General features: G+C 40.0%; 1 protein-coding gene across 3 annotated transcripts in view; it reads right to left on the reverse strand.

Annotated features, from left to right (window-relative positions):
- The window catches only part of TEAD4 (TEA domain transcription factor 4), a 59,776-nt gene that overhangs the window by 14,198 nt on the left and 32,110 nt on the right, over positions 1-13,468 (reverse strand). For all 3 annotated transcript variants that reach the window (XM_083825089.1, XM_083825087.1, XM_083825088.1), the window contains 7 exons: positions 10,100-10,164; positions 9,106-9,168; positions 5,454-5,588; positions 4,547-4,590; positions 3,381-3,436; positions 2,463-2,593; positions 1,022-1,195 (listed from right to left, as the gene is read on the reverse strand). In XM_083825089.1, coding sequence (XP_083681215.1) covers positions 1,022-1,195; positions 2,463-2,593; positions 3,381-3,436; positions 4,547-4,590; positions 5,454-5,564 — 516 coding nt within the window. In that variant the 5' untranslated portion in view covers positions 5,565-5,588; positions 9,106-9,168; positions 10,100-10,164. The remainder of the gene's footprint in view (positions 1-1,021; positions 1,196-2,462; positions 2,594-3,380; positions 3,437-4,546; positions 4,591-5,453; positions 5,589-9,105; positions 9,169-10,099; positions 10,165-13,468) is intronic.

A 13,468-nucleotide genomic window follows, 5' to 3' on the forward strand; every position in this document is an offset into this window, starting at 1 on the left:
AATACCAGACACTTGAACAGCAGACTCCTAGCCAGCGGTTCTCCAATTCATTTCTGGAAAGGCCAGGCTTGGAATAGCTGGGAATACACATCTCAAGGCACTTAAATTAACTCCTCTTTCTCCTGAAAGCACTAGTTAACAGGCTTTCTTATTCCAGTTTGTTTGAAGAGTATGAGATATGAAGATCATTTCTCATCATCTTACTCCTGACCTGGGGTTGAATCATAAGTGGTAAGTTCAAGATGAAAAGCTCCAAATCTCATTACACGTTCCCTCAGCCATCTAGCTTGCAACTGCCCCAAGCTCCTATTATTTTTAATTGTGTAATATCTGTAATAATATTGATAATCAAAACTATTTTATTTGTATCCTGAAGCACAATGGCACAGCTTTTTGCAAATTTAAGCTAACTCGTGAAAATTCTATCCAGGCCAAATTGAGTGCATAGTTTTTTGCCAGGCTGATTTCTGCCAACTTACCATAAGTAAATTCAGTAGTATATTAGCAACATAATCCAATTTCATAGTATGTCTCTCTTATCTTTTGTCTATCCTCATGCCTGCAGTCAATACATATCTGTAAATCATTAGTACTTGGATAACACAAAATCCAGCTAATGAGATGAGAGAAGAGAAGGAAAAATGTTGTCTCTGACTGAGAATTTACTCAGCACTGAGGGAAGTGAATGCATATGAATACACAAAGAATTTTCTCTGAATTTTTCTCTTATACATAAATAATTTTTTCCAAAACATAATAAATAAATAAATTCAAATTACCAAACTCCATGGACACTAGTTAAGAAGAACTCTGCAAATGACACTGTGAAAGATATGTCCTGCTCCAGGCTGGAAAGAGGGCCTTGTGCAATCAAGGAAAGATCCCCAAAGACAGCTGTGACTCTATTAAGTCTTCTGAACAGTGTAAATTTGTTGGGAGCTGATAGTCTTCTAAGAGCTAGTGACCTTTAAAGTAAGAACTTCAGAGTAAATGGGTACCCTACAAAGGGCCCTTCCCTTACCCAGAACTTGACAAGGAAGAAGGCATTAGCTGGCCCCCTTTCAAACAGCTCCTTCAGGCCCCCTTTTTTCTCAGGGAACTTGTCATAGATCTGCCGGATATCCACTGCCTCAAGATAGGGATCATTGTAGCTGGGACTTGATTGCCCAATGTGCACGAACAGGTGTTTGTTATACTGCAAGAAGAGGAAAAATATGGAATTAGGAAATTGTTCAGTACATTCTGAGCATACATTTCTTCATGCGAGAAAAACTGACACTTTAGCAAACTGGTAGAGTCCATCCCACCACAGAAAACCAAAAAGCTCATGAGATCATTTTAAAATATCCTCATGCTCAGCAAGCACGCAGTTCACTTATCAATCTATTCAGGGTGTAGGAACAGTATACAGAGGGGGGTGCTGCCTAAAATTGTATGAGTGATTACACAGAAAGCTCTGTACCCCCACACTACACACTAAACCATCACTCCAGAACTGTGACAATAATTGTTCTTTCATCTTTATCCAGAAGTAACAGGCAAACACAGCCTGACTACTGGAATCACTGAAAATTTGATAGCACTTTCTAAAAAAGCAGAAAAATTAGCAGAAAGATATCTGCTAATACCAGCTCATGTTGTTATTTCTTTCTTATCAATACATCCATGCTTCTCGCTTCTTCTGAAACATTGTGTGCTTTTTTTTCTTATATTCAGTCCTAAACCGTTGCCTCATGCCACTGTTATATAGTATGAAATAACTTGAGATGCAGAATGCTACCTGTCACAAATCATTCAGTCAATAAACATCAAAGCTCCTTATCCTGTGAAGAACTGCCTAAATTCCCACAGCAAGATGCCAGCCAAATACTACCATCGTTTCTGAACTGCAGTTATCCTGTCTCAGAGACAGGAAGTATAACTGGCCCATCACCAATGTGTCTCAATATGCAATATCACAAGACTTTAGTGAGACAAGCAAGTCTTATTATTCCCATTTTATAGGTGGTAACACAGAAACACTCTGATTCACGTTAATCCCAGTTGCCCCCCAGATTTAAGTTCTCAGCACACCAGAGAGACTATGTGGCTCCATGTTATCTTAGCATCATCTGGTGTTGGATCTGTACTCCAAGTCTGAAAAGGATAACTAGAATAGCCCTGCAGGGGCTGTTCCACCGGCTTATGATGTCAGTGCCTTGAGATCTGGTATGTGAATCACCATGACCCTGTAAAGGAAGGCCAAAAGCACATGGCACAGAGCTGGCTATATTGCTATAAGCGATTCTGTCCTCTAAGAGAAAGATCTATTTTAACTGGGTTGTTTCCCGAAGGTGTATTCTCAGTAGAGCAATGAAGCAAGTATTTCCATGTACATATAGTAGTATAACACATCCACAATGATCAGAAGCTACCTGAATATCAAAATTAAATGAGGGGTGGAAGTCAGGTGTGTATCTTACTGTATCTTGATCTTGCTGCTGTTCCAAGAATGCAGAGAATTCTAACATCCAAAGTTTGGAGCTAGCAACCCTTCGTCCTTGCCAAGCTGGTACTGATGGTGAAGGGGAGAGACCAGCAGGAGACTCAAACCCTGAGTACACAAGATTTATGTATCAAAATTTAGAAATAGACAAGTTGGTAATAACTTTCCAGAAAAGCACCTGTTGTCAAAGCTGACTAATTACATTTTCATCTAACTTCATTATGCAGAAATATCATTCACAGGTTTCTCGCTCCACATGTGCTCTAAACGGCTTTTCAGTCACCCTCTGCTAAGACAGTAATGTCAGGGTTGTCATGACTGTAAAAGACAATCTGCCTGGTTTTGACACCAGAGAAAACATGTTCAGCAACTTTAACAGGACCTGGACTGGGCCTTAAATGAGCAGAGGAATAGGCTGCTTTAGTATCAGAGAATGGAGCAATACAATTAGCATGATTATTAACTTCTCAAACAGAGGAAGTTGAGAAGAAAAAGACATTTATTGTTCAATTCAATAAGGAATTGGAAAGGCAATCATGTTATGACAGAAAACACTGTTCTAGTACATCCAACATGGTGGAAGAACAACAGAGATACATTAGCTTTCGTTTTATGTTTAGCTAGGAGGAAAAGAAACACCCAAACAACTAACCAAAACAGGAAAAAATGTGTGTGTGTGTTTATTTAAATAAACCAAAATTAAAGTGCTTCAGCTCTCTCAATAAAAGGATGGAAAATGGTGATAAGGGGAAATCATATAAAATTAATATTGGACTCACTAAAATGTTTCAGTAGGTAAAAAGACTTTAAAAAAAATAACTGCATCATTTTTTAAGTGTTAGCTATTTTTGAAGTTAGCACAATTTCAAAGCAAGGACTGTATTTTCTTACCTACCTGGTAGTGGCAGCGGAGGCTGTACAGCATATGGTTGTTGAGAAAAAGGTTTCACACTACAGACATACACAGAGAGATGGTTAAAAATAACAAGAAAATAACAAAAAAAAAAGAAAGAAGAAAAAAAAAGGAAAAGACACTTGATCAACTTTTTACACAGATTAGATGATTAAATCAAACACTTTTCATTTCTCCCAGAATGGCTTCTATTCTTTTACAAACTCCTTTCCCCATATTAATAGCCTATTAGTATCTGATACTAATAGCCTATCTATTCCTATCTGTTCTCTATGTCTGTCTGTTCCCACAAACATCAACAACAGCACCAGAAGAGAGCAAGAACACATAGCCAGGGCGAAGAACATAGAACCTTCCAGCCACTTGTCCTTAAGGTGGCTTAAATTGCTCACAGAAACCTATCCTGTTAAGTTATGTGATAAAAAATTTGTCTCCACACACTCAAAAGTAGCACAGAACAATGGCAGGCAGAACAACCTGAATTATGAATTATGGAGCCTGGAGGGTGACTGTAAGTCTAGTTCGTCTGTGTGTGTTTATTTTTGTGGGAGGCAAACTAGGGAGAGCGAAGACCCAGACCCAGCTACTGGGCGGACTGTGCATCTAAACACTGCTACCAAAGACATTCACTGTGTGTGTTTTTGCACATGCATGTGTTTGTGTGTGTGAGTGAGGCGCCTGCAACAGCAAATGGAGTGGAGCTGCAGCCTCAGGGGTTCACTTGCTTGGGTGCCAGCAAAAAGGCAGACAAGGGATCCACGGATAGCTTCTGGATAGAGTGCATACACCCAGCTACTGGATGGATCCATGTCGTTTGTTTATTTCCTACAAACACCTTTATCTTGATCAGCCAGAGATGGGTAAAGGATGAGGCCGTTGGTGCTGTTTGTATTTCTACAAATGCTGAGAGTCTGTCTGTGTTGTTTGTTTATGAAGACATAGGGTTTTATCTGTTTAAGACTCTCTTGTGACCCTCAGTTTGTCTTCAACCATGGGCCTTAATTTAAGTCTCAGATCCACTGTCATGGAATCTGTCTGAGAACAAAGCATTATCTTAGCATTTCATAAATCTTGAAATAGCTAATGGTGTTCCTCAAGGAGCATAAAGGAAGCACCTGCTTTAGACACTCAGATGAAGGAATACTCACTCTTGAGAAGATCCAGCTTGGCCTGGCAAAGGTCCTTGCCAAAACTGCAAAAGAACAACATACAGGCAACGGTCATCACTCTTAGGACAGAGTTAAAAAGCCAGACTTGCCAGTGTCTAAAGAAAGAAACTGCAAGCTCACAGACTTAAAGATGTGACTTTGCTACGTTCATTCACTTCTTGATTTACTCATTCTACTTTCTTGATTTAATACTTGTGGAGGTGCTCACTGGTCTTGGTTTTCTTTCTATATGTTCCAGTAGTGACATGCAAGAAACTGACACAATGGTGTTTTTTAATGTTAAATGCTATGTACGCATTCTTGTACCTCCATCTTCAGAGGGATCCCCCTCTTGGATGGACCATTTTCTTCAGGAAAACTTTACAGAAGTATTTTGGCAGAAATCAATGCTCAGCAAATCTCACTAGGTCCAACACAAAAAAATGTGGGATGCAGACAGGCCTCCTCTGTTAAAGGTTTTATGTAAGGGCCATCAATTTGTGATGTAAGCACTCAGAATTAGGTTGGGAATGATGGGATTGGGAAAGGGTTGGGGTAGCCCAAATTGTTTTATCCAAGATCCTGGACTAAGAAAGGGGTACAGACACCTAAAAATATTTCAGGAAGGTGAATACCCAGAGGATCTTTGGTTGTTCTTTCACTTGTGTCATAAAATAGAATAAAATAAAATAAAATAAATAAAATAAAAACACCATTACTTTGCGTCAGTGTGAGCAAAGAATCAGATTCAAACTTTTGAAGCTATATAATAGATTTACTCTACAAAAAAAATGACTTTTGGCCCATTCTTTCCAATGTTCTCAGGATATTCCTGAGCAGGTCCCAACACCCTTTCAAATATTCAAGTGTCTTCAATCCAACTCCTCCAAGACAATGATTCACTCACCCCAGAAACAGCAGGGTAGGCTGGTCGTGGGAGACCAGGCAAAGCCATTTTACTATGGAAGGCAGTTGCAGAGATAATCTGGGCAGATGACATTGTAGCCATACTCTGCATGGCTTTATCTTTAGCTGCCTGATCCTAAGGGCAAGAGTAGAAAAAGAAAAAACAGAATGATTATAATGATAAACCTGTTGCCTGGCCTAATGCTGCATAAACAGGATTATCACCAGCTTCTTCGTAGGGAATAAGTATCTCTAAGAAACTGGGCAGCAGATTTGCCAATAACTATCCTAAGAACTCTTCAAAGCTTGAGTCCCTTATCCATTACTATATTTTCAATGTGACTAATCTTTCTTTCTGGAATATTGGGATAACTGTTTTAGACACTATTAAGCATTTGTACTTTCTGTCTGAAGGTTTTTAAGCCCCACAGTTAAAATGTTTTGTTACAGAAAATACAACCTTAATTTTAAAAAAAAAAAAAAAGCTAATTGTTAACACAAAAGGAGTTTGTCTTCATCACTGCGAAAAGACTATCTCAGTTCAGGACTGCATTACTCCCAGGTAGAACTGAACGTTTTATTACCATTCTTGGGGAAACAGGAAATCTTAATAACCTCCCAGGGCACATACACAAGAACATTCTGTTTTGTATTTTAGCAGCACGGTAGAATTGTACACATCTTTACAGGCAATAACAGTGCAACAAACAGGGGGTCTAAAGTATGGTTAAAACTAAGGGCATTCTTCATTTCTTCTACCAAGAAATAATGGACAAGCAAAAGTACTTTGCCACATTCTTCCTACACCCCTCCAAAAAGTTATCTTTACTGTTTAGACACGCCATATTTATCTGTGGCATTATAATTATAATGGGAATGCCACAGATGAATTGATGGCTTGGAGAAGTTGCTGAAAGAGGTAAGCTCTTGTCCTCCTCAGGAATTCTCAAAACTATGATATTCGTTAATTTTAGTAACTGCAGTAAGTTCTCACCCTTGGGTCTCCATTCTCTCTCCCCCTTCCTAGGGTTTTCTGAAGGTCAAATCCCAGGGATACTGATGTGTGTAATGCAAAAACATTTGGAGGAAGTGTAACAAAAGCTCAAGAATAAATGATAACTTTTAAGTGAAATAATCCGAATGGGCACAACATTTTTTATGTTATCTATGACTCTAGTTAGTACCATTAAAATGTATGGAAGTATTTTAATTACGGAGGAAGTTCCTAAGTATCTCCAAAGTGAAGATTACATTTTTCAGAATGCAGTTTAAATGATGCTTTGGGTAATTCTTTAAGGATTACATGCAACATTATAAAGGTAAGAATTCCTTTTTCCTTTATTTTTCCCATGACATTTCAAGTTGTCAGTGCAGAAGAGTGTTTTTTTTCTTCATTTTCTCTCTAGAAAAAACATTTGTCAGCTCTTTCAGCTAACAATTCTCTAGTCATTTATATTTGTGCTTCCAAAAAAAAAAAAAAAAAAAGACATCAAAAACTTTTACCAAACATTAGCAATTTTTGTCTTTTGTTTTTTATATTTTCAAAACACACTGGAATAAATAATAATAAAAACAAAATGTCCCTCTTTTCCTTAGTATAGTAACAATTAGCCACCCAAGACAGAAAACTACTGCCTTCTGGTGACAGACTTTTCTTCAAGCTTTACTCTACTGCCCTCACCTCTGTCTACTATAGGAACAGTGCAAGCTTAAGGAAGAGACCTCAGTTTGTGTGGGAGAAAATAGTATTAGAGTACATGTTCTGAAAAGTCAGCATGTAGCTGCTTGGAACTCTACTATATAAATACGAAAACATATACACAGTGTGGAAAATGAACAGCGATAGAAGAACACGCAGCTATCAGCAAGAACTTAGAGGAAGGGCAGTAACTTATGTGATTTCATTTCCTTGCTCTGTGAAAATGACTAGGGAAAGCAAAGCAGTAAATGAATTGAATCAGTGATACAGAATCGCCTCTGCAGGCAGAAAGGAACTGTCTGGTAGTGGGGAATGGTTCACTGCAGGCAGCGGGTAGAGCTCACAGCATGGCCAGAGCTAGTGTAAAAGGAGAACAACCAATGGCTTCATGGAGCTCCCCAAGACACCTTCGTTCCCTGAGAACAAAAACGGACAGCTCTTGTGTACTAAGTAGAAACAGGCTCGGCTGACGGACTTTTCAATCACGCCAAATCCCAGAGCTGTGACATGCAAGGAACAGAATCAAGGTCACAGATATAAGCAGCAGTATATCTTTTAACACCCCAGGCAGTTGCTGTTTCCTACTAGCTCTAACTTGCCTCTCAACCAGGCCTCCACCTGAATTGACTGCTTAACAGCACCACAGGCTTCAAACTTTGGCAGCCCTACTTAGAAGCACTGAATTAGATAGTCGCAATTTGCGGCTCCTTCTCTTTATCAGAGCAGCTGGAAACACAACAGGCAAATTACAGAGACAACACAGTTTCTAAAATGGACCTGGGAATGGGGTGAGGGAGGTGCACAGTCACGACCATTAGAGGCAATCACTGCTCACACTAGAGATGCATGCACTTCAGCACTGGTCAAGACTAGGTGCTAACATTTCATTCACAGAAAATCTACACCTTGTGTGGCTCAGGAAGGAGCTACCCAGCCAGCCAAGAGAAATAACATGACAGATTTCCACTTAAAAGTCTGGGCTGGACTGAGATATCAAGACCGTCATCATCACCTAAAGCATGCCATAACAAGTCAGGAAGGCCTTCCTTTCCTGACTTTCTGAATGATTTATAATAAGGACTGGACCTCACATCCTGCTCAGCAGGCCCTTTCTGGATGGGCTAAAATGGGCAGGCCCCATTCTAATGCGGGCATGCTCTTGTGCAATTGTCACCCATAAACATGACCTTCTTGATATTTCTGGCAATTCAGTCTGAGCCATTTCCCTGCTTCAAATGTGAGTGGAAATAAACATCAAGAGGTATCAGTTCATTAGCTTGATCTCAGAGCTCTTCCTACAGAAAGGAAAACACAGATTTACTCAGGCAAGTAGACAGAAGTCAACCATTTTCCTTATTGGCCCAGGCCTCTTCAAATCAGGTCTGAATTAATCAAAGGGCAAAGTCTCTTCAGCTGGTACCATTTTACATGAGAAGATCCCAGGTGGCTTTGTAACTTCCTCCCAAGTTCTGCCAACTCAGAATACTTTCCCAGGGACAACTCCATGTCACTACCACTAGTAAAGGTAGAACTAGTACAGCACTAACGGTAAAGCTACCCATTCCCAAGGCCCACAAAACACTATGAAGTGATTACTGGTCAACATTTGTGACCATAACACCCTCCTTCTCAGGTAAACACTCTTCCCATGCTCCCAAGTCCAAGGGACATTCAGACTTGAAGGACAGCAGCGTAAACCGGAGGTAGAAATCAGACACATCAAAATTAAAGTTATTGTTTCTTTATTCTTTAAATAGAATTGCTTCAGACGTCACAGAGCTCCAACAATACAAGTGTTTGCACAACACTTCCTGGGAAGTACCTTTTCCTCTCCAGCTTACCACAATTCAGTGCCTAATCTCAGCCTTTTCTGAGGCTATTCAAAGAGGGAACGGATGAGGGAATGGCTGACTCAGGGGGCTTGTATGATATGTTAAAAGGATACCCATAATACCTTGAGCTTGGCTTGGATCTCTCTGGCTTTCCGCCTTGCCAGGACCTGGATGTGACTAGATACCTGCATTGAAAGACAAAATCCATCTTCATTCCAGAGGAGCATTTGGTAGCTGCTTGCAGAAGTAAACAGTTTACTTTATGCATCTTATGCAATAGGGAGTTATTTAGGTTTGTGGAGGAAGGGGGGGTTGAGGTAGTAATGAAATGTTTTTCTGAGCATAATTGTCATGAAGTAAGGTGGGTTATCAACAGAGACAAGCCATATAAAGCCTTTTCCAATTCAAATGTCTTTATTAAACCAGAGACCTCTTCTAAAACCGAACAACCCAACCCAACCATAAATCTGGGGATTAAGAGTTCTAATCTCTTTACTCCCCATCCTGGCGTCCTCTTGGGAGAAGGGAAACCCATGTTACATACCCTTGGCTACTATATAATGACTCTCAGAATCTGGGCTGAAACACATCATAGAATAGTTTAGGTTAGAAGGAACTTCTGGAGATCAGCTATAAACCCCCTACCCAAAGGAGGTCCATGTTGCTCTGTGCTTTGTCCAGCATAGCCTGTACTGTCATTCCTAAAACACAGAGGTGCCTTTTTCATCCCATGTGCCATGTGTTTTCAAAATCACCATTGCTGTCTATTTGTGACAAAGAATCTTCCTGAACAAAGAATCCTCCACTGATGTTCACTGAAATGAACGAATGAACGAATAAAATCCCACACTGTTTAACAGCAGAAATAATTGTGGGTCACAATGTGGGTGGGAGGTGAGAATTGTGGGTCAGGATGTGGATGGGTGGTGGGAGTGCTACAGTCCTATTATCAAATGCCTGAGCTGACTCTTACCACCATTGTTACTAACCAGCTCAGCACAACCATCTATTTCCACAAAAGCTAGAAACTAACAGCAAGCGAGTAGCAAGGAATTTGTTCTCATAAGCCTACAATATGTGTAGTGGTCCAAAAGAACCCCAAAACTTTACACCTACCTGTTTCCTTGTGCGTGTTTTCCCTGTTCTCAGCTTAATATAGCGGGCAATCAGCTCATTTCGGCCTGAAACAGAGAAATAATGCAAATAAAATTTAGAGAAACTGTTTTGTGTTTTTTTTTTCCCCTTTTTTCTTTTTATTTCTATAGAGATTGCTAGTGCAGGGATTTTAGGAAGGTACTGATTAGTTCACACGGTAGGAGTATAAGCAGAACTTTGGGCTACTAATGCTATTTCTCAGCTTGCATCTGTATAGCTTACCAATAAAAATACAGTTTATCGATAAAAAGGAGAATCAAACACTTTGCTTAATAATTTTACTACCACAGTGTGTAAACTCTGTAGGCATGGATCAAGATAGCCACTATGAACAGAAAAAACAAACAAACAAACAAAACCAACCAACCAACCAAAAAAAAAATCCATTCACCCTCCATCATTCAGAAAGGCAAGGAGGAAGAACCAGGAAACAGCAGGCCAGACAGCCACACCTCCATACCTGGAAGTGATGGGGCACCTTATACTGCATTTCCAGACACACAAAGGACAAGAAGGTGATTGGAAGTAGTCCACATGGATTTACAAACGGGAAATCATTCTTACCCAACACAGCTTCTTCAATGAGATGACTAACTTGGTGGATGAGTGGAGACCGCTACACATTGAGTACCTCAACTTTAGTATGGCATTTGAAACTATCTCCCATAAATCCTCATTGACAAGCTGAAGAAGCATGAGCTGGGTAAGCAGACAAGGTGGGCTGAAAACTGGCTGAACAGCCAGACCCAGAGGATTTTGATCAATGGCACAAAGTTCAGTTAGAGGCAAGTCTGTAGTGGTGTACTGGGCCAATACAGTTCAGCACCTTCATTAATGACCTAGACAATGGGACATAACATACCACAGAAAGTTCACACAAAACTGGGAGGAGTTGCTGATAGACCAGATTGGCAGCACTGCTATTCAGAAAGAGTTTGACAGGAGAAGGACCTTGACTGGAGAAATGGGCCAACAGGAATCTCATGGAGTCCAACAAAGGGAAATGCAAAATTCTGCATAACTCTAAGTATCAGTATATTCTGGGAACTGACAATTTGGAAAGTTGCTTTGAAGGAAAGGACCTGGGCTGAAAACAAACTGAATGTGAGGCAGGAATGTGCCCCTACAGCTAAGAAGGGCAACAGCATCCCAGGCTGCATTAGGAAGAGCATTGCCAGCAGGTCAAGGGAGGTGATCCTTCCCCTCTTCTCAGTGCTGCTGAGGAGATATCTGGAGTACTGTGTCCAGTTTGAGGCTCCTCAGCACAAGAAAGATATGGACATACTGGATTAAGTCCAGCAAAGGTCCATCAAAAATAAATAAATAGATAGATAGATAGATAGATAGATAGATAGAAAGAAGATTAATGGACTAAAACATCTTTCACATAAGACTGAGAGTGCTGGGCTTGTTCTCTGCCTAGAGAAGACTCTTGGATAGTTTTACCAATGATTATAAATGCCTGATGGGAGTGAATGAAGAAGGGCCCACTCTCTTCTCAGTAGTGCACAGGACAAGAGACAATGATCACAAAATGAAACACATGAAATTCCACCTGAACACAAGAAAAAAAGGGGGGGGGGGGGGGGGGGGACACCAACAAAAAACAGTTATTTACTGTGAGGGTGGTCAAATACTGGAACAGGTTGCCCAGGGAGGTTGTGTAGTATCCATCCTCGGAGATACTCAAAACCCAACTGGACACAGTCTTGGGCAATTTGCTGTAGTAAATGAGGAATCTCTCAAGAGAACCCTTCCAACCTAAATGATTCTGCCATTCTGTGAAACTAAGACTAAGAAAACAAACAATAGGTAAATATATGAAAATGGTTACATGGGATTTTGGAGTGTGAAATGATACAGTAAATTCTTCAGAGAAGACAGAGACAGGCAAGCTTAGTTTTGTGGAAGATTATGGGGAGTTCCAATAAGCAGGAATGTGGGGCACTGTCTGAAAGATGTGAAGAAATCCTTGTCTGAATATAGAACAAACAGCCATTGCAGGCTGAGACAGGCAGAATAGGTCCTTCAGGGCCAAGGGAATGAGCAGTGTAGGAAAATGAGAGGCCAGTGCAGGGATACAAAGAAAAGACAGTCACAGTGATAAATGAGGAAAATGGTATTTATTATCAGCAACATGAATGAAAAACACAATGAAACATGAAGCTACAGAGTTACAAGTACAGAATTTGAAATTGCTTGGAATGACAGCAAGAAACTGCAGAAGAATGAGATCCAGAATTTAAAAATCAGGAAGAGAAACAGAAGGATGCGCTACTGACAACTTCAGGAGTGAACAGGAGAATAAGGTTTAGACTTGATTCACAGCTATCACCACAGAACTGAATGGACACCAAGATACAAGGCAGACTATGCAGTTCCATAAACTGGCTCACATGTATCAGCTCTTAACAAATATCCATATTTTTTTGTCTTTTATTTTTTTTCTTTTTTGAGCAGGAGTGTGATGGAGGAATAAAAAGCAGAAATAGAAAAGCAGTAGCTACACATCTGAACTCTAGGCTGATTCAAGGCAGGAAACACGACAGAAAGAGCAGGCTCTGCAAAATAACACAGCTGTGGTGACCACACTAGTAGTGATAGAGTACCTCAGTTAAAATTTGGAGTGGGAGGTATATGGCTGCAATGTCTTATATGGCTGCAACTGTTTGAGGAATGGAACAAGAATAAACTGGGATGCAAAGCCACAGCTCTTGTGAAGCTTATTTATAACTGTTAAAAAGATTTTATTTTCTATGGAAAATGTATGGGAAAAACTTGTACATTAGGACATCACAGACATCAAGAAAGCAAGCAGTGATAAGAAATGTGATTTTTATTCAGAGAGTTTACTCTTCCTTGAAAACATTGGTTTTACTCTAAATCCTTGTGTAACTCAAGACAGAAAAAAAAAAAAAAAAGAATGTAAGGACGGATTCTGTGCTACAGATTCATCAGCCAAAACTTTAGGGAAGGACTGGAAATGTTACTAATTCCGTCTATTTCAGAGAAAGAATGCAAATTTCCATGATTGCATTTAGGCCATGTTCACCGAAGTACAGGTAGGGATGGGAAAGTGTTTTACATTTACAGAGTTAATCTTTTTCTAATGGTATTATCACCAAAGTTCTCCTTATTCTCCTTGTGGAAGGATCAGGTCTGTAGCTGAGACAAGAAACCAGCTCAAGCTCCTCTATACACAAATTAAGAACTGCTTTTATGCCAGATACACAATGCGCAGCATATAATCACTGACCTCTTCAGTTCCCAGTTTCAGCATAGCATAGTGACATGCCCAAGAGAGTTTTATGGGAAGAGATGCTATTGTTG

This window comes from Anser anser (assembly GCF_964211835.1).
Source record: "Anser anser genome assembly, chromosome: 1".
NCBI classification, from domain to species: domain Eukaryota; kingdom Metazoa; phylum Chordata; class Aves; order Anseriformes; family Anatidae; genus Anser; species Anser anser.